Source organism: Vigna unguiculata, chromosome 11, assembly GCF_037176805.1.
Source record: "Vigna unguiculata cultivar grain cowpea cultivar isolate G323 ecotype 2 chromosome 11, ASM3717680v1, whole genome shotgun sequence".
In the NCBI taxonomy this organism is placed as follows: domain Eukaryota; kingdom Viridiplantae; phylum Streptophyta; class Magnoliopsida; order Fabales; family Fabaceae; genus Vigna; species Vigna unguiculata.
Window position 1 is genome coordinate 41264280 of NC_140802.1, and position 21657 is coordinate 41285936.

The 21657-nt window shown below is 30.0% G+C and overlaps 3 protein-coding genes across 6 annotated transcripts; 2 read left to right on the plus strand and 1 right to left on the minus strand.

Moving 5' to 3' along the window:
• The first annotated feature begins 1758 nt into the window (after positions 1-1758).
• LOC114170442 (protein disulfide isomerase-like 1-4) lies at positions 1759-5471 on the plus strand. The gene is made up of 12 exons (XM_028055917.2): positions 1759-2480; positions 2595-2724; positions 3039-3204; positions 3312-3430; positions 3539-3619; positions 3893-3979; positions 4103-4177; positions 4323-4391; positions 4469-4549; positions 4627-4761; positions 4890-4946; positions 5046-5471. Exons 1-12 carry the CDS (start codon positions 1891-1893, stop codon positions 5214-5216), a joined length of 1761 nt encoding a protein of 586 aa, XP_027911718.1. The 5' UTR covers positions 1759-1890; the 3' UTR covers positions 5217-5471.
• A 3548-nt stretch (positions 5472-9019) lies between these two features.
• Positions 9020-9870, plus strand: LOC114168811 (proline-rich family protein). Its single transcript, XM_028053767.2, has one exon. The coding sequence runs from the start codon at positions 9152-9154 to the stop codon at positions 9650-9652; it is 501 nt and encodes a 166-aa protein (XP_027909568.1). The 5' UTR covers positions 9020-9151; the 3' UTR covers positions 9653-9870.
• A 7538-nt stretch (positions 9871-17408) lies between these two features.
• LOC114168778 (DHBP synthase RibB-like alpha/beta domain-containing protein) lies at positions 17409-20726 on the minus strand. Of its 4 annotated transcripts, none has more exons than XM_028053721.2 (5): positions 20461-20726; positions 19979-20201; positions 18946-19121; positions 18426-18717; positions 17409-17793 (listed from the first exon to the last, which is right to left on the minus strand). In XM_028053721.2, the coding sequence occupies exons 1-5, from the start codon at positions 20543-20545 to the stop codon at positions 17730-17732; spliced, it is 840 nt and encodes a 279-aa protein (XP_027909522.1). In that variant the 5' UTR covers positions 20546-20726; the 3' UTR covers positions 17409-17729. The 4 variants fall into 4 exon arrangements, with proteins under 4 accessions (XP_027909522.1, XP_027909523.1, XP_027909526.1 ...); XM_028053722.2 differs by having other exon boundaries at positions 20483-20654; XM_028053725.2 differs by having other exon boundaries at positions 19979-20191; positions 20483-20610.
• Between the last annotated feature and the right edge of the window lie 931 nt (positions 20727-21657).

Here is a 21657-nt window from a genome sequence, read left to right on the forward strand (position 1 = left end):
ACAGTTGACAAAAAGAAGAAGATGAATCTTTATGCAATAAAGAGTTTTGATGATGATAATTTATGAAGAAGTATAAAAGACTTAATTATGATGCATGAACAAATGTTGAAGACTTAACAAAATGATTCAATTCAAGAGATACATTGAAAACTTATGGGTTTAGTTATTAGGGTCTTGTAATATATGTATGTTATTTAAAATAGTTAAATTAATATGTCAACAGTAAAAAGGCAAAACTCAAGCAGTAGAGCACCAAGATAATTTTATTTATTTGTAAAATTCACTGGAATAATCGATTATTCTTAGTGATAATCGATTATCTTAGTTAAAACTGATTTTTAAGAAAAATCTTTGTGATAATCGATTATCAGATAATCGATTATCCTGACTAATAATAGATTATCACAGCGAAAATAATGTTTTTAGAAAAGTTTTTGTGATATTCGATTATCACTTATGATAATCGATTATCTATGGCAGTTATAACTTAACTTTTCATATTCTTAACATAATTTCTAAATAGGATTTTATAAATAAAGTGGTAAACTTTCATTTGAAAAATACAAAAGTTAGAGAAGTTTGTGTCCTTGAGAACTCTCTATGGAAAGACTTTGAAAAACCTAGAGCAATAACTTTCATCAAGTGGGATCTTGAGTGATTGAATGTTGTTGTTGTTGCTAGAAGAAGCCGATCATCCTTTTGTGTGATTCTGTTCATTACTTGTGTAATTCAAGGAAGGTGTTTCTTCATCGTTTGTGTGATTCAAGAGAGGTGTTCATCCCTTGTGGATTTCAAGGGAGATGTTTTCTAAACCCTAATATTTCTTATCTTAGTAATTGAGTTAATATGTTATTGAAAGATTAACAACGGGACACAAAGATTTTTTATCCAACCAGTATAAATATATTGTGCAATTTTATCTTTCATACTCTCTTTATTCTATTGTGATTATTAAAATAAAAGAAAATTTTTTAATTAGTCTTTGATATTAAAAGGAAAAAAAATTTAAAGCACAATTTTTATTAACCAATTCACCGTTCCTCTTAGATTTTGTCCAAATGTTAATCATTTTACTGAATATTTTTAATAATAATTATATAATTTGAAAGATATTTCTTTTATCGAATTTTAAATAGGTTAATTTGTAAGCCACTTACCAATCACCTAATTTGAAAGGTGATTTATGGCTTCCACAATAGCAAATTCAAAAACTAATGTGTTAATTTTAATTTGACTTATCCATAATAGCTATGGTAGATAAAATAACATACGACCTTTATTTTTAGACTTGGGGTTTACTTATTTTAAAATGTAATTTCTTTTAAAGATATTTGATTCAATGTGTATTTAATTTGTCTCACAAAACTACGATACATCAATACATCTTCAATTTTAGAGTAAAATAAAAAAAAATTAACATGATTGAGAGTCATGGAAGAAAGATGAAATTGATGATATTGTGAAATTTGGATCACTAATTTAAATTATTAAAAAGAATTGCAATGATATTTCCTATATTTTTATGACTTGTAGAGTTTTGGTTTAGACAATTAAACAAGTTGCTATGTTAGATAAGGTACATCCATATCATATGATTTTCTTATATGTATATTTTATGATTGATTGTAAAATAAAGATTATATATATATATATATATATATTATAAATAAAAGTAAACAAAAATAATGCAAAACTTGAAACAAAAGAATCTATTGAAATAAAATATTTATTACGATCTGTCTTATGGCATGATCTCCTTGAATGAAAGAGAGATGGAGAGAGTGATGTCGGTCAAAGGTTGACGACTCATATAGTGAATTCATTTACTTCACTAACTCCAATTTCTCGCATATTCCACCGGCGTTCCAATCGATATTCATCACATCCACAATGTTAACTCGTAAAACACTTCTCCTTTCGCTTTCTCTCGCCACTCTTCTTCTCTTCTCCTCCCTCTCCCTCTCTCTCTCCGACAAACCTTCTCCAAACGACAACAAAAACAACCAAAACGACAACCACGACGATGAAGATCTCAGCTTCCTCGAGGAGCCTGACGACGTCGCCGCCACTTCGCACCGCGACCACTTCCCAGATCCCGACCACTTCAACGACGATGAAGACGACGACGACGACTTTGGCGACTTCTCCGGCTTCGACTCCTCCACCGAGGAGGCGTTCAAGGAGCCCGCGATCGACGACAAGGACGTCGTCGTTTTGAAGGAGCGCAACTTCACCACAGTCATCGAGAACAACCGCTTCGTCTTGGTCGAGTTCTACGCCCCCTGGTGCGGACACTGCCAGGCCCTCGCGCCCGAGTACGCCGCTGCTGCCACGGAGCTTAAGCCCGAAGGCGTTGTTCTGGCCAAGGTCGACGCCACCATCGAGAACGAATTGGCGCACGAGTACGATGTCCAGGGCTTTCCCACTGTCTTCTTCTTCGTCGATGGCGTTCACAAGCCTTACACTGGCCAAAGAACCAAGTAAAACCGCTGCATGTTTTCGATCTTGGAATTTTGCTTTCAATTGGCGTGGCATTGTTTTTGAATTTTCAATTGGAATTGACTGTTTGACTTCTTTGTTGCTCTGCAATGCAGAGATGGTATAGTGACTTGGATTAAGAAGAAGATAGGACCTGGTGTGTCCAACATCACCACCTTGGATGAAGCTGAACGCATATTGACCGCCGAAAGTAAAGTTGTTTTGGGCTTCCTCAACTCTTTAGTTGTAAGTTTTCAAACGCAATTTGTTAGTTCAATGTATTTGGAAATTTAAACTAGATGATAATGTAAAATCAAGTGCGTAGATTGTGTTCTCTTACTTTCATCATGCTCATACTAAGGTAAGTTTTTGTGTAAAAGTAAGATACAGTGATAGATTGCTTCATTTCCAAATCAATCATTGTAGATAAAAGGGCCATTTGTCATTGTTGGTTTTCTGGATTAAGATGTGATTGATCTGACCTTTGCTAATTCAATCTATCATACTGTTGATTGTTAGGCTTGATCTTTGGTTAATGCTAATCTTTTTATAATGTGCAGGGTGCTGAGAGTGATGAGCTAGCCGCAGCATCAAAGCTCGAGGATGGTGTCAATTTTTACCAAACTGTGGTACCTGAGGTGGCAAAGCTTTTCCATATTGATGCTAGTGTTAAACGCCCTGCTTTGATCTTGCTCAAAAAAGAGGAGGAGAAACTCAACCATTTTGGTTTGTTCCTTGTTCTTCTCCCTCCCTTCGCTTTGGAAAAAAAAAGTGATATTCTGTTTTTTCATTTTTTGTCAGAAACTTAGATATATATTTCACTGTCTCTGCAGATGGTAAATTTGTGAAATCTGAAATAGCTGAATTTGTATCCTCCAACAAGCTTCCTTTGGTTACAACTTTTACAAGAGAAAGTGCCCCGACAATATTTGAAAGTCAAATTAAGAAACAGGTAATTGCTTGCGCTATTTAGTTTTATTTTCTATGCAGCAACAATTATACCTTGAAAATGGAATCGTGACTGACTTCTAATCTTGTGTGTTAAAATTTTCATTTTTAGTTGTTGCTGTTTGCGACTTCGAATGATACAGAGAAGTTTCTTCCAGTATTTAAAGAATCTGCAAAACTTTTTAAGGGCAAGGTATATTTCCTCATGTGATATTGCTTGAATAATTCTGTTATTTCACTCTTTCTATGTAGTCTAGACAAATTTTGTATTGCCATTGCTGAGTACTGAATCTTCAGATATCTGAAATTTGACATCTCTTCCTGTTATCATTTAAAAATTGTGAAATAATAAAATTCTTTTTCTTTAATTTTAATTGTAACTCATTCACCCACCCTTCCCCCACAAAGCTTAGTTTCTGCTAAAGACTCAATAATGTATTTTCTACTGTACAATGTTCTGTTGCAGCTGATATTTGTTCTTGTGGAAATGGATAATGAAGAAGTTGGAAAGCCGGTTGCAGATTATTTTGGTATCACTGGGAATGACCCCAAAGTAATAATTTCCCTTCATTTATTAATTTCATCGTGTGGTTTAGTCATGAGATTCTTCACTTGATATGTTGTTTAGAGTCAACATAGGAAGTATATTAAGTAACTGATCAAATTTCCACCATAGGTACTTGGATACACCGGCAATGACGATGGAAGAAAATTTTTGCTTGATGGAGATGTGACTGTTGACAAAATAACGGTATTCTTCTTGCCCTTTTTTGCCATGGGAGCTCTATTAATTTCTGTTATTACATTATGGAAAAAGCACAAATGTTTTCTTCTATGTTTTGGTAAGGCTCAGAATAGATTGTGGCTAAAAGGTTGTATTCTTTATTTCTTCTCAGGCGTTTGGAAATGATTTTCTTGAAGACAAGCTAAAACCTTTCCTCAAGTCAGACCCAGTTCCTGAAAGCGTAAGTTATTTTTGTTGTCCATCCATGTTTTATTGGCCAAAATTTCATACCTGACATGTTGACTTGCCTGATGACAGAATGACGGTGATGTGAAAATAGTTGTTGGGAATAACTTTGATGACATTGTCTTGGACGAGTCAAAGGATGTTCTGCTTGAGGTACAATGCTAACCCATTAGTTTCCAAGTATTGTATTTGCTGTGCAACTTGTTCATGTTAGGTTGTCGTATTATTAGATTTATGCTCCCTGGTGTGGCCACTGCCAATCTCTGGAACCAACATACAACAAGCTTGCTAAACATCTTCGCAGCATTGAGTCTATTGTTATAGCCAAGATGGACGGAACAACAAATGAGCATCCCAGGGCCAAGGTAAACCCAAATTTACACCAGATGTTGACAGAATATAGTATAGTTTGTGCTATTACTGTTCTCAATAATTGGCATTGCTCTAACACTTGATGAGTTTTACTGACTAAGTATTTTTCTCCGCTTTGCAGGCTGATGGGTTCCCCACTCTTCTCTTCTACCCAGCAGCAAACAAGAGTTCTGATCCTGTACGTATGAAACAACAGTGCACAGTATTTAGCTTCCTGTATCTTTTTATACTATATCATAAGATGATTTAATATGTATCTGTTTCATGATGTATGCAGATTCCCGTTGATGTGGATCGTACAGTGGTAGCCTTTTACAAGTTCCTCAGGAAACATGCATCAATCCCATTCCAGCTCCAGAAACCAGCCACAGCTTCTAAATCCAGTAGCTATAGTTCTGATGTCAAGGAGAGCCAGAGCACTAACACTGATTCGAAGGATGAATTGTAAGAGTTGAAGGGCAATTCTATTTATGAGAGGTAGGGTTCAGACAGATGATAACGGAGTGAAAAGGTGCTTAGCAAAGGAATGATTGGATGCGAAACACCGTCCACTTTCCCTCACCCTGACCAAGACAAATAGCCAAGGAAAGGGTATTGGAGAAACGAGATAACACATGTATTAGATTCTACAACTTTAATGTCTGAGTATTAGAATTTTGGGCGAGACTTTAATCTAAAAGAATTATTCGAAAATTTTATTTTATCTGCTGTCAATTTTATTTCTGTATTAGAATATTGGTTGTGTTGTGCTTAGGTTGAGTTTTGTTTTGATAAAAACTATTAAATAATAAGTAAAAAAAAAAGATTTTCATTGAAAAAATGAGTTTGTCATGCAACTATTTAGTCTATGACCAACCATTCCAAATAAAGTTGTTAGACATTCCCAAACTACCGACAAAAGGACATTCATAAACTCAACTATTAGTCCATCACCAAATACCAACCATTCTAAATTTTGCAGTGACACCTTAGAATGAAGGGTGGTACTGTCTGATTAATGTTGTTTCCATAAGTAGCTGTCTCAGTTAAAAGCTATACTCGTTTTACTTGGTGGAGATAACATGTCAATCCAATATTTAGGATTGTGACATCTTTTATTAATACTAGCATAAACACGGTCTTTTTATTCTTTAAATATGTGTGATATTATATTAGTATGTGATAATATTGTAATGTTATTAAGTTAATATATAAACAAATTATATTTATTAAAAATTTAAAGTGAAATATATCAGAAGAGATAAAGAATAACTATTGATAAATAAAAAAGAAGAGAAAAAGAGAAAAAACATAGATAGTCGATTTTATAAAAATAAATTTAAAAGTAATGGTCAATTTTTAAAAATTTAATAAATTATTATATTTAAAGAATAAATTTGGTATTTTGAATAAATTTGGTAACACCGCCTGTGTATGCATTTTTTAAATATGCGTGATATTATATTAGTAGGTGATAATATTATAATGTTATTAAGTTAATATATATATATTAAAATTATATTTATTAAAAATAAAGTGAAATATATCAGAACAGATAAAAGAATAACCATTGATAAATAAAGAAGAAGAGAAGAAGGAGAGACATCTGATTTTATAAAAAGTTTGAAGTAACGGTCAATTTTTGAAAATTTAATAAATTGTTATATTTAAAGGATAAAATCAATATTTTAAAAAGTGGACACAAAAAGAGGAATCTCCTTTATATATTGTTATATATTATAGATGATATACTGAATAACATAAAACAAAAATAGCACTCGGAGATAAAATGATAGTTGGATCGTACAATTTGGAAGTTAAAAATAACTTTCCAAACCATTTGGAAGTTAAAATAACTTTCGGAACGGAACAATTTGAAAGTTAAAAATAACTTTCGAAATAATTTGAAAGTTATTTGAATTTTGAATTACACGATATGGAAGTCATTTGTATTCTGGATTAACTGGATTACATAATTAAAAAGTTATATTTGACCTTTTGTAAAACTTGAAAGTCTTTTCCTAAACGAAAATGGTTTCTAAATTACATGGTTTAGAAGTATTTTTTGTCTTTAGATTGTAGAATTCACAAAGAAAAAAAGGAAAAAAAAAGTTGTGGAGGTGGTGCAGGTAGAAACTGTCCTGAAATTTCAGTTGGTTTGTCCTACTCCAAATATTGATGGCGAAAACGAAAAGAAACATAAAACTAAAGGCTCTTTTACTTTCTATGCTCCTACAATTTCTTTGCACAACTTCTCAAACTTCTGAAATGACCATTTTACCCTATGGAAAAGTGATTTTTGGAAAATATTTTTCAAGCTTTCCAGAATAAATTTTTCAGAACTTCTCATAACATAATTTTTGAAATGAAATTTTTGGAAATAAATTTCCAAAATGTGATTTCCGGAACATAATTTTTAAAATTAATGAAATGAGTTTTGAAATGAAATTTTTGAAAAAAACTTTACAGAACATAAAATATCTTTTGGAATGAGTTTTTATGCACGAAATATGGTTTTGGAAACAACTTTTTGAAATATATGAAGTATATTATGGAAAAAGCTTTTAAAATGAGTATTTTTTTTTGTATTTTCTTTCTTCTTCCTCCGCTACAACATTCTCTCTTTCTTCTTCTTTATTTGCATAGTAGTGTAGCGGTGGTGGTGGAAGGGTGACAGTTGTAATGTAGTGTAATGATGAAGGGATTCTAAGTAATTTTATAATTATTTGATTGTTATTTAATTGATTTACATATCGAAGTTAATAATCTTTTTCATGATAATAAAAGAAAAGGTATTAGTTTTGAATATTATTTTAATTAACTTTAAAAGGATTAATACAAGGAGATAATTTTACTTATACTTCTTTTTTTTTAACAGAAACTATATTTTAATGAAATGAACTACAAAAAGGAAGAAGGAATTGTTTGATTATGGTGTAAGGTATCCATCACATAACGAGTCATATAGGTTGAGATGTTAAGCATATTGTCCTTTTTAATATAATTTTACAACTCATCTTACTGAGTTCAATGTCCGTTTCCGTCTCCGACGGCACACAACAACAGTGCTAAAATGCAATTAATAATCACTTTTTTTTTCCTTTTTTAAATAAAAAGTAACGAAGACCAGTAACAGTTTTAAGGTGTACATATGGAAAATGGTGCATGTTCTCTCTTACACACGACACAAACAAATAGAGACAAAAACATAATAAGAAAAAAAAAAGGGTGAATTCCAGCTTAGTCAAAGTAAACCATTAATTATTTGTACAATAAACGAAGAAGTCTAAGCTTTCAAGAGTAATTGATAAATACAAAATTTCTTGCACCAACATTTTAAAAGAGTAAATCAAACCAATTTAATTCTATTTAATGATGTTATTTTGAAAATATTTTTAACGGTTTTTTTATGAGATTTTTTTTATTCATGATATCAAATTTAAAAATAGAATATTTAAAAAGTGAGATTAATAAAATTAAACGATGCTAATTTATTTTTATAATTAATGTTGAAATAATTATTTTTATTTTATTTAAATTATATGAAAATAGAAATAAACATCTAAATTATTTTTAATTACATTTTTGAAAGTGACAAAATGAGTTGAGTTTTAGATGTAATACAAACTCTTAAGTCAGGTGTATATACATAGTTTACAAGTGTGTGATATATGGTATACATTAATATTTTATTAGCAGAAAAATTAGATCATAAAAATGAAAAAGAAATTGAAACTTACTAAGATAATTTATTTTTGTTTTTACTGAAATAAATAAATAAATAACTAGCACGAACGAAACTTTAATTATGTATTATTTTTATAACGAAAAAATATCTGCATCTTTGGGTTGACATTGATAAACTTTCGGGAATTAAGTGCTGAAGTACAATTTCACCCTACAACGTAATTTTCATTTTGAAAGGTACCCATAATTGATACTAAAACCAAATAATAATAATCATAATTAATAGTAAATAATTAATTATATGATTTAAAGTCGTCAAGTTCTTCTTATAAAAAAAATATTATTTTGACTTGTACTAATTGATAACCTATTTTTAATAGTATTTTAATCATTAAAAAAATTAACTATGTAAAAATATTAACGAGGGTAAACACAATAGTAGCATCCCATATATCACATTCACGTCACTTCCTTCTCAAGCTTCACAAAAAAAGAAGTAAAATACTCTCTCCACGTGTCTAAACGTGCACCCTCGGATCATATCGAATCTCGAAGCCTTACCTTATAAACCCCAACTCATCATTTTCTGTCCTCACACTTTCCAGATCTACCACTCAATTTCCCGTTCCCGTTTCAAAACAGTTCCTACTTCTCTCACACCCTTTCACACTTTCAATATCAGATCCAACATTCTTCAATACATACTCAATCCCTTCAATGGCGAATCCTACACCCGCAGCATTCTCCGCTCTTCTTCTCCTTCTTTCTTTCTTAGTCAACATCGCTTCCGCCGCCGAATCACCGGCGCCGGCTCCGCCTCCGGATATTTCTCCCTCTTCTCCTCCACATTCTCATTCTCCTCATATTGCTCCTTCTTCCCACAATTCCCCTTCCGGCTCGCCTCAATCTCCGTCTCCCGCGCCTTCTCATCGCGATTCGCCGCCCGCTCCTCCGCCTCAGAACAATCAATCTCCTTCGCCGGCTTCATCTCCGTCTCCGAATGGTGCAGATGACGGCGGAGTCAACCACGCCGATGTGGCTGGTGACAGAGGTAAATCGTCCTCAGAAGGAATGAGTTCCGGGAAGAAAGCGGGAATAGCGGTGGGAGTGATTGTCGCTGCCGGCGTGGTTGTGTTGGGAGCGTTAGTGTACAAGAAGCGCCGCCAGAACATGCAACGGTCGCAGTATGGATATGCTGCGAGGAGAGAACTTCTTTAGGTTGGCCTTGCAGTAATATTCGCCATACTGTTCTAGGTTTTTTTACGATTCCAATTCTATTACAGAGTATTCATAACGTCTTAATGATTTGAATTTAAATTTCATTTACAAATCACAAATTTGTTTTTGTTCCTTGCAAGTAGCCAAATGTAGATCCGTGTATTGAATTTTTAGGACTCTTTATCAGTCAATTCCACAGAAATCCCTACCATTGTTTATTTTTCCGTGTGTCTTTTTGATTTCAATGACATGATTATTTGATAATACTGTAAATTACTTATATTACTTCAATTTAGGTTAAAATAAATATCTAGAGTGTGTATTTTATTTTTATCGGATGGATTCAAATCTATTGTATAATTTTTTTTTCTCACTTCCTGCCCCCACAGATCACACGTCATTTAATAATAACTATTTTTTTAATTCACTTCATCAAGTACCCTTCTAAACCCTTGATTCACCAAATACCTCTCTAAACCCTTAATCGAAAGGAACTCCTGTTCCACTGTTTTCTGTGTTCCGGTGATACTGTTTTTGTCTAAGTTGACGAAGACTTCTATTCTGTTGACGTATACATGATATTCGACTTTAGTATATAATCCTCATCGTGATTACGATGGTTAGCAAATAAGTCTTAATTTGTGATTAATATTCATGAATTTATTGGGAGAAAAAGTCAATTTCTTTAATACTGTTTCATAAATAAGTCGAAATCATGTCATTTTTTTTTTATAAATATTTGTGTAAAATATACAGACATGAGTTATAATTAAAAATATATTCACTTGTATAAATTTGGTTTGAACTGGGTTAGATCATTTTTCAAAATCAAATACGAAGTTCGATTAGTCTGATAAAGATGTTGTAGCTTTTGTTTATTTATTTATTTATTTATTGAATTTCATTCTATTTGTTTTCAATTGTTTAGATTCGTTTAATGAATTGGTTTAATTTACTTAGAGTGCTTTAGGTAATTTGAATGGTGAGAAATTAAATGGTAATTAATTGTATTACCTTAGTCTTGGGTCAAAATTTCTATCCCTTTTCCCAGTTTCTGGACCCGAACGACAACGGGAATGGTTGAAAATTAAAGGGAACGACAACGTGATATTTCCGGTCCACAATTTGCGCATATTTCGACGCTGAAAACAAAAAAAATAAAGTATTATTTCGACACTCCACAAATTTTTATACACATTCTATACTCACTATTTTATTTTTTTAATTTATCTCTTTCTTTACATATACAAAAGTAACTTTTTTTAATAATAAAATATCCTTAAAAGTTGAATGTCAACAGATGCAAAATATTATCAGAAAACAGTTTCCTAACGAAAATAAATCTGTATAATAAATATTTTTATTATTACGTATAGATGTGGTATCCAATTATTAATGTATTAATTAAAAATTGCACATCCTTCATAAGTTGATTGTTATTTTTGTAGATGTTAACGTAACTGTGGAGTTTGTATGTAAACAAAGACATATACCGGTTGGTTGGGTGGATATGAAATAACTTAACAACGAAGACATTGGAAATGTGCATGTCATTAATGTAAGAGGTGGCCAAATTGTTGGGTATAACTTGGAAGGTGCTGGATATGTTTTTACTTTTGCTTTTAAGCGTGTCTTTGCTTTAGTCCTCATTCATGCTAAAAACTAACAATCTTTTGACTATGATAAATTATAGTGTACCAAAAATACTAAATAACATGAAAAAATGATATACATGTAAATTATAACTTCATATTCTCTACTAAATTTTTTATACCGTCATTAATATATTTTAAAGAAAGTATGTATATAGATAATACAGAAAAATCTAACACAAAATTCAAATTCGATTTTATCTTGAAAGAAGGCGCACATCTTTTTCGGTCCCTATCAATACAGGTATGTAGAAAGACGTGTTCATGGTTTGACGGAGGCTGAGTAAATGCATTGTGGTTGGTATGTATCCATTTTAGATAATGGACACAGAGAGTTTCACGGACCCAGCTTTAATTGTGCTTCCACTCTTTTAACACTTTCTATGCTTCATTGTTAATAGTTATTTTATACTGTAATGCTATGATTGTTTTTCGTTACCAAAATAATTCAAAAAATAAATATTTTTTTTATATTAATATTTTTGAAATATCATTTTATATTTGATAATAATAATTTAAAAAAAATGAAAAGAAAGATAGTGGGGTAAATTGGTAATTCACACAATAATCACTATAAATCAACCTAAACCAATCCTCTTAAATGTAACGAATTAAGCGTACCAAACAAACTGTTCCATGTTATGCCTTTTGTCTTTTGGAAAGCTTTTTCTTTTTTTTTTTTTGGAGACTTAAACACACATATAAGATAGTCTATAGGTAATACTTATATATCGTGACTTTCTTTTTTATCTGAGTTGAATATTATTTTTTTTTTACGGGTTAAGTTGTTTTTCCTTGATTCCAAGTACCTTAAGTCTAAAAATTCGGAATATGTGCAAAAACAACTCTAATTAGATATGTGAGTAAAAAACAATATATTTAATATTGAATGAGTAATATTTATCTCGTTAACAATATTATTTATAGAATATTTATGAGTTTTTATTTACATTATATACAAAATCCCTTTAGGTAGTTTAGGATTTAATTAACTTGATTTGTTTATATGATCCTTGATCGATCATATTAACTTTGTTTTGAAAAACCAATAGGGTTTAGGTGTACGCTATTACTATGACTGAAATATTTGTATCAAGGAAATGTCGTCTTGATTACTTTTCTTTTATGTTTTTGACCATTATTTTTTAAGATTCCATTTAACATTATATTCCTATATTTAAATGTAAACTAAATTAAATACTACCACTTTCTTTTTATTAAATATGTTAAATATGTTTTTAGTCTCTTAATTTTCAGTAAATTTTAAAATTAGTCCATTTTAAAATTTTGTACTATATTGTCATTCATCTTTTGAAATACATGGATTTAGTCTTTTAATCAAATTTTGTTAAGTTTATTTGACATTTCAAACGTGTTTCATAATAGTATTTGACTTAACATTAAAGCAAAAATGTATCAAATATTATAAACAACTCAAATACAATTTTGAAATGCGTACAAAATATTAAATAAACCTAACAAAATTTGAAGAACTAAATCCACGTATTTTGCAAGATGAATGACTAAATTGGTTAAAAGTTTCAAAATGGACTAATTCCAAAATTTTTTGAAAGTTAAGAGACAAAAATATATTTAACTCTTATTAAATTACATTCAATATTTATATATATATATAGGGATGGCAACGGGGCGGGGCGGGTACGGGTATCATGATCCCATCCCCATCCCCATAATAAAAATTCATCCCCATCCCCATCCCCAAACCCAACGGGTATACAACTTTTGACCCATCCCCATTCCCACCGGGTAACGGGTATTTTCTTATACCCATACCCATACCCATTTTTTTATTGTTCCATATATCAATTAAATATTTTTTATAAAAAAAATTTAAAAATCACACCAACGGAATCATGATACTATCAAAATATTCAATATTAAAATAACATACTCTTTTTGATTTTCATGATGTCAAATATTAAGAAAAATATTATAATAGTATAAATCTCAAATTAAAGTATCAAATAACAACTAAATAAAATTCAAATAATTATATAAAAGCTAAAAAATTACACATTACTAAAATTTTATAATAACCAAAATATTTATTAATTTTACAAATGATCAGTGGTTTCATTTGCATTCGATCCACCTACACATAGAAAAAAATGAAAAATTAGATATGATATAATAATTGAAATTGAAAATTTTAATTACTAGAATATAATGTACCTTCTTCATCAGATTCATTTTCACTCATGAGAACATCTTTTCCTTTTAATTTTTTAACACCTACAAACACCAAATGTAGAATATTAGATGAGAATTCACAAAAAATACTAACAAAAAATATTAATAAATTTGAGTAACTTACCTAGATGGTTTGAGTTCCATATCCAACTTCTTGTACACATCAAAGCCTCTATAGTAATATGATGAAGTCGACTACGGTGAGAAGTTAATATCTGACCACCAGTACTAAAAGCAGATTCAGAAGCTACAGTTGTTATTGGAATAGCTAAAACATCCCTTGCAATTGCTTGAAGGGTTGGAAACTTTAACCCATTTGTTTTCCACCATGATAGGATATCAAATTCTTGTGTAACCGGCAAATTATCTTCCTCCAAGTAATAATCCAACTCTGTTTTCATAACTGTAGTTCTAGATTTTTTCTTTTTTGCCATAAACTCTAAAAATTCATTCGCATCATTATCAACATCCTTTCCCAACTCCAATGATGTAGCTCTATAAGAAGAAGTTTCATTCTTTTTTGATTGATATTCCAAAACCAAATCATAGCACATTTGACGAATCCTACTAAGTTTCAGATCAAAATCATTACCATACAATTTATAAAAATAATATTCTAACATGTCCATCTTGTACCTTGGATCTAAAACTGAAGCAATTGCCAATATATCATGAATAACACTCCAGTAACTTTCAAAATTGAGAATTAAACATTATCATGAAACAAAAAATAAATAATAAATAAAATTATCATAAAGGAGTAAAGATAATTAAATGTGTGACCCAAATTTGAGAATATCCATTTGAACATAACATAACGGAAAAAAAAATGTATAATTAAGATTATGATAAAAGGAAAAGTACCTTGAAGATCTGCTTAAACCTTAAAGAACAAGCCAAACAATTAAAAGAGAGTAAAAAAGTGTATAACCAAAGTAACAAAAAGAAGAGCTACAAAATAAGAGTCAAACATTTTCATGAAAATAAATAAATAAATAAATAAAGATAATCAAATGTGTAACCTAAAAATTATTTCATAGAATGAAATTGAGGAACACCTATTTGAACATAACCATGTACAGAGAGTAAAAATTATGTAATAAGAAGAAGAAAAATTACCTTCAAAATTAAATCTTGAAAAACAAACCAGACAATTGAGAGAGTAAACAAAATGTATAACAAAAAACAAAGAGAATGAGAAATATGTTATATATATATATATATATATATATATTATATTATATTATATATTATATTACTATGTATATATATATTATATGTGTGGATATCTTATGTTTATATATATATAATTATTTATATATATTATATTATATTATATATTATATTATTATTATTATGTATATATATATTATATGTGTGGATATCTTATGTTTATATATATATATATATATATATATATATATATATATATTTATAGATATATATTTATTTTAAGTATATATTATATTATATTATATAATAATATAAATATAATAATATATATTATATTATTATGTATATATATTATATGTATATGCGTAGATATTTTATGCTTTTATATATATATATATATATATATATATATATATATATATATATATATATATATATATATTTCTTTTAAATTTTTATAAATTTGTAATGTTATAAATTTGTTTATAAAAGATCTCACTAGTTAAATGATTAATTTGTTTTATACGTATATATTATATTATTATGTATATATATTATATGTATATTATATTATATTATATTACATGTATATGTGTAAATATATATATATATATATATAAAAGTATATTTTATTTATATGTATATATACTATATTATATTATATTATATTATATTTTATGTGTAAATATATTATTTATTTATATATATTTTTTAGATTATTTAATAAATTATAAATAGTTTAGTAATTTAAGTGGGGACGGGTATTTGGGCGGGTATATATATATCCCCATCCCCATCCCCAGTTGAAAATTTCGGGTATTACCCATACCCATACCCATACCCAGTCAAAGCGGGGATTCCCCGTCAAAACGGGGACGGGTTCGGGTGATACCCACGGGCACGGGTTTATTTGCCATCTATATATATATATATATATATATATATATATATATATATATATATATATATATATATATATATATATATATATATATATATTCAGGAGAATAATACTCAAGTTTAAAAATAACAGTATTTTGTCTTAAAAATAAAGATATTTTCAAAATAGTAATACTGAATAGAGTTGAGGTCGTAAAAATGATTTATAGTCCGTTAAACACAATTTCTTCATTATTTGTAGTTGAGTTAAAGAAGTAGATGGTTAGATATTATATATAAAAGTTTCTTAAAAACAAATTGAATCTTGATCTATTACCTTAGAAAAAAAAAATCTTCCACTAGATTAAACGAAATTGCGTAGATTACGTATACAACGGGAATGCTGGTGATTTTTGGCCAATCATATCAAATGTATAACTGTCGTTGTACTTCCACCTTGGATCAAGCCATTGGTCGCATGCTCCATTCTTCTCAACTAAATCAATTTGAAAATTTTCATAAATCGATTAAAAATAATAAGTTCGTAACCGTGATAATGTATGGATGGATGTATACATGATAATTCTTCTAAAGTTATGTTATCAATAAAAAGAAAAAAATAAAAATAGTCTCTAACTGTATAAACTAAGTGCTAAAAATACAGAGAAATATTACAAAATAAAAACTTTAACAATTTTCCTAAGTTGCAAGTCATTCAATACATATTATGTGTTGTCCTCACCTGAATTTTTCTATAATAATAAAAAAGTATGATAAAAGTCTTTCTGAGTTTTCAATCAAACTATTATATTTCCAATGTTTGAGTTAGTACCAAATTTTTGTTGTCGCGTTTTTTCTTTTTGTTTTTGGCCAGATTAAGTGATTTAAACTTTATATTATTTTTATATGTAAATAAATAAAAGAAGGAAACTTGTGATGCTGATAAAGGAGAATCTCACAAATGTTAGGTTATTAGATAGAGATTGACTTGTGATAATTGCAATCATCCATCAATAATAATAAAGGTGCGGAAAATTATAAATTGGTATAAATGACTAAATTACGTTTCAGGAGATAAACGATAGTTTGGTAAAACATTGTATACCCATGCATAATGTATTTAATGTGTTTGTTTAATTTTAAAAAGGTTTTATATTAAATCCAAAAAAAAGGTAAAGATTATATGAATGGAAAACTTAAATAAATTTTGATGTTGCTACGTTGGTTTGTATCGGTTATCAGTTTTTAATTATTCTTAAATGAGCCAAATTTTTTGCATTTGCAAGTCGGTCTGTAAACCAATTCTTGGAGCCAGTTAAATTTTACAAATACGTATATATATATATATATATATATATATATATATATATATATATATATATATATTACTAAAAAAAAGTTGAAGATGCACTAATTAAACTATTTGTTGCTTGGTTCAACCACTATCTTGAGTAGTTCCAAACCAACAACAAAAAAGCATTACAAGTTGACAAATAACTAATCTTGGACATCGTTTATGTTTGACAGAGGACATGCAACAAAATAAGTCATTGTTAGCACATTAAACATGAAAGGTTATGCAATTATATCAAATTTTAGATAGAACTTCATTGTTTAGTGCAATCCTACCCAATTCAGATTCGAAGAGCCTATTAAGAGACTCAAATTTGCAGCTTTACTCTTCAACTTATGCCCTTGATCAAATGAAAATCTGCGTTTATTTTAAGAATTTCTTTAATTCTTTAAAGTGTGTTTATTCTGTCTTCCCAATGATGTCAAATATGTTCTGCACAAATGATTACTTGGCATTTAGGGTATAGCAGCCTTTAACACAATAATAATGCTATCCACAGAAAATATTTCGTGAATTAGATTTCACTATACTGTTTACATTTCCATAGCACCTGCTCAAGATACAAAGAAGTTTTATGCAAATGTATTGATGGAAAAAAATAATAATATAACCAAGTTGAAGCACAACACCATAGATTTTTTAACGTATTTTTTTAATGCATCCTATAAATACTATGAAACATAAAGCAGTCAATGGGAATAACTAGCCTGGGTGATAGCTTCTCACTTGTCCAAGCGAAAGAATTGTTTGATTTTGCAAGTGGGACATTAGGTCTACAATGTCACACTGCAAATGAATCACAACTTATTTAAGAGGTCACTGCCTCAACGAAAGAATGCTTCTCCAAGATGGCAACTGTCTCTTCCTTTGCACTGCAAATGATAGGTGAACAACAACACCCGATTTAATGCAACATAAAACTCATACTTAAAAATATCAAATATACATGGTAACCAAAGATCATGAACTGGTTTGTTCAAAACATGTAAACTCAGATATTCCATCATTCTGCTAGTAAAACGTGTCAGTTTTTGAACCACTTTTATTACTTAAGAAAAGGCTTCAGACAGGAATGATGGCCGTGTTTCATATGCATTTTGCAGAGGTCCACACATTATTAACAGCAGGAAGGTGATGTAAGTTCTCCCAACTGGATGAATTTGGTGTCGTTGAGAATAAAGAAAATAGGGTTTGAGATTAATCTTGTGTATAAATCACATATAGATAATCTATTTATAATAAAGAGACGTACAATTAAAAAGAGTAACCGAAAATAAATAGAGTAAATAGAAGATATTGTTTGATATTGTGATTAACCGTATCTAAACAATATCTAACAGGTGTCATCATTTTTAATGGTGAAATATTAGAACAGAAAAATCCAAGCATTTCCATCGTATATTCGAGTGGGAAAATGATATAACAGAAATAGTTTTGACATATGCATCTTACCGCACAATACATGTTTTAAACAGTGTAGTATAGTAAAGTTTAGACCAGCTACCTTCCAGGTCTAAGTATCCTGTATTTTTGTGGTGTAGTGAGGTCCACAACTGTAGAACCTGCACGACTTGATGGAATCAAACCACCATCATAAACAAAAGCACAGTGTTCCCAGAGGTTCTCAAAATCTTTGGTGGAAAGACTACTTGGCTGTCCACTTAAGTTTGCACTGGTGAGGGCTAGAGCAGTTTCTGAAGCACGGGCAATGGTTCTGATGAAATTGCAATCAGGCACTCTAACTCCTATACTATCCAATCCTGGGTTCAAAGATCGTTCAAGAATACTTGACTCTCCTGCAAAATATCCACGTATACATACTATCAGACAAGACAACTAATAAGATGATTATAACAGAATCAGAGGTTCAAAGAAGATATTTTGACAAAGGGATAGAAGAAATAGGAATAAATTGCTGCATCCTAAACTTCGCTAAATGATTACTTTAGACATATGTTATAGAACACTCTGCAAATTTTACTTTCCATTACATATACACTCTCTCTCAGATATGACTGACAAACCTCGTTTTAGTACAACTGTAACAGGCCCAGGTAGGAGGGAATCAAGCAGATCGTGAGGTAAATGGTCAGTGACGGCAAAACGGGTTATGTCTGATACGTCACCAACACAAATAGCCAAAGGGCTTGTATGTCTACGGCCTTTGATCTCATAAATCCTGTTAACCGCTTCCAATGAGCTGCCAACATGCCCCAATAGAAAGTAAGAGGTAATCATTAATCATTTAGAATGCAATTTAATAGAGAGACATAGGAAGGTGTGGACACTAGAGTGCAAATGAAATTTTCAACACAGTTGATTAAAACAAGAAAACATGTAGGCATTCAGAACGATGGGTATAATGTGGAGCTAATTTTTCTCCCATGTGGTGGTTATGAAGACTTTTTTTTTATATCTTATCAAAACCTGTATGAAATGGATATAGCATAAAGCAATTATTTATCTGCATCCTTTTAGGAAGATCGAATTTTACTGGCCCAACATTTCATTGGATATATTGCCAGGAAATATTGTGAATAGCTTAATATTAGGTTCGTAGATATAAAAACAACAGAAATGTTATAGACATACAAACCTTTTATAGTCTTTTTTTAATAGATAAAAAGCAATCTCTAAGATTTATATTCAAATACAGAAATTCATTAAAATTTCACTAGTTTAAGGGTGCAGTCTCATCAGCTTCATTCTTTCTTAATGCTATACTATACAATACAATAGTGTTTTCATAACTTTTCCAGCAGAAGGTACAGAAAGAAGAAAGATTCAGTTAATCTGAAAATATTTTCGTCTACATTTTTTCTCTTATGTTGATTATACCAAGCTTGAAGTTAATTTTCAAACATAGTTATAACTAAAATCCAAGACAGTAAAACCACTACAACCAATTTTTCTCACATGTACCTAGAAAAATATTAAATGCAACAAAGATGAGCAAAACTAGAAGGCCAGAAACGGAAGTGAAGCTTCAAGGATTTTAAGCATGCATGCTACAAAGGCAATATAAATTTTGAAGCAGAGATTGAAAGAGCAGCATACCAAGCATCACAAGCAAACCCATAGAGCGTATCAGTGGGCACTGCTATGACTTTCCCAGCTTTCAAAGCTTCAACTGCCTCTCCAGCGTAAGCATCCGTGGCTGGATGAACCACCCCACTACCCATATCACAATTTTCCACACTGCAAGCCATGTTTTTCGAGAAACCTCTTCTCAGCCCGTGACACTGTTGCGAACGTCGAACAACTGACAACCTGCGAAACCCTGAAGCACAAGTGTCACATGTGGAACTCAATTTTAGAGTTGACCAGAAAAGGTAAAGTACCGCATAAATTGACACTTTTTTATCCAAAATGCCACCAAAGAAAGCATTATTGACCATGAAACTCAAGTGGGCATACAAGAAGTTAAAACATAACGTTGAAGTGTGACAAATTTGGTTGATTGATTGACCCACCAACTGTTTGATTGAAGTTTCAAAAGAAAAAAAAAAGAGAGAGAGAGAGAGAGAGAAGGGACTGACAAGGGTCGTGATTAAAGGTCACCTCGGAAGGAGAAATTGGAAAAGAAACTAGTGTTGAGGAGAAGCAATCCTTGCGCAGAAACATTCATCGTATGCAAAATCTGTATTCACCTATGCTCTGTTCCATAGTCACTACTACACCAAAGACCTTATAGACACTATGTGTTCATTCAGTTCTCCACTTTCTACAATTGTTTTTCTATTTTATTTTCAAATTAAATATGTTTTACGTTCTTCTAAAATTAGAAACCCTTCTATTTAATTCTTTTAAAATAATGTTACTTTCATCCTTTCAAAATTTAAATCACGATCTTTGATCATAATATTAATAATCATTACCACTTTGAATAATTATCTGAACCTTCACTTTATAACCCTTGGATTGTGTTCGGTAAAACCAAATAGATAAATCTAAAATATATCTAAAAGTATCATTTTAAAAATATTCTTTTTGAAACACTTTATAATGTGTACTTTGAAAGCCTTTTCATACATTTTAGATAATATTTTTTAAAAAGAATAAAGAATTAAAAAATATATTTTGTCATTCCAAAAAGAAAAAACACAGAAGTGAAAAAAACACAAAAACCTTCGACTCTTCAGGCATAAGACCTGTGCATTACGACTAACACATGCAAACTTGTAGCACTTCCAAAAATGTTGGATAACATTCATACTTTATTATTTATCTTATGGACTCAATGTTCTAAAGTTTCATAGACTAATCTTACTCAAAGAAATAAATAAAGTTTGGTAAAAAATTATTTTCACAAAAATCAGATTTGGACAATATCAGATCATTTAAATCATAGATTTAGTACGTTATTTATTTGAATAGTCAATTCTATCCAATTTTCAATAATCTTTTACTCAAATTTTCTCTCTTAAATGAAGTCCATAAATTGCTTTTACTCGTGCAATCAAATCCTTCAATAAGTTTATATATATATATATATATATATATATATATATATATATATATATATATATATATATATATATATATATATATATATATATATATATATATATATATATATATATATATAAACTAAAAATCTTCTTTTGTTTTCGTATTTTGCTTTCCACGAACATCCTCCATTAAATTATTTTAAATCTCACCCCCTCTAAATTTATCTATCAAAACATTATATTTTACTCCAAATAGAAAATTCCTAAATTTATACTATTCAAAAT

What these genes read in the sequence shown, in the direction of transcription:
- LOC114168778 (XM_028053721.2), bottom strand. Translation starts at nt 20,545, where the DNA reads ATGTTTCTGCGCAAGGATTGCTTCTCCTCAACACTAGTTTCTTTTCCA. An exon ending in GACCTTTAATCACGACCCTT is followed by an intron (nt 20,202 to 20,460) that starts GTCAGTCCCTTC and finishes CTTGTGCTTCAG; the next exon opens with GGTTTCGCAGGTTGTCAGTT. An exon ending in TACAGTTGTACTAAAACGAG is followed by an intron (nt 18,718 to 18,945) that starts GTTTGTCAGTCA and finishes GATATTTTGCAG; the next exon opens with GAGAGTCAAGTATTCTTGAA.
- LOC114170442 (XM_028055917.2), top strand. Translation starts at nt 1,891, where the DNA reads ATGTTAACTCGTAAAACACTTCTCCTTTCGCTTTCTCTCGCCACTCTT. An exon ending in TCACTGGGAATGACCCCAAA is followed by an intron (nt 3,980 to 4,102) that starts GTAATAATTTCC and finishes TTTCCACCATAG; the next exon opens with GTACTTGGATACACCGGCAA. An exon ending in ATGAGCATCCCAGGGCCAAG is followed by an intron (nt 4,762 to 4,889) that starts GTAAACCCAAAT and finishes TCCGCTTTGCAG; the next exon opens with GCTGATGGGTTCCCCACTCT.
- LOC114168811 (XM_028053767.2), top strand. Translation starts at nt 9,152, where the DNA reads ATGGCGAATCCTACACCCGCAGCATTCTCCGCTCTTCTTCTCCTTCTT.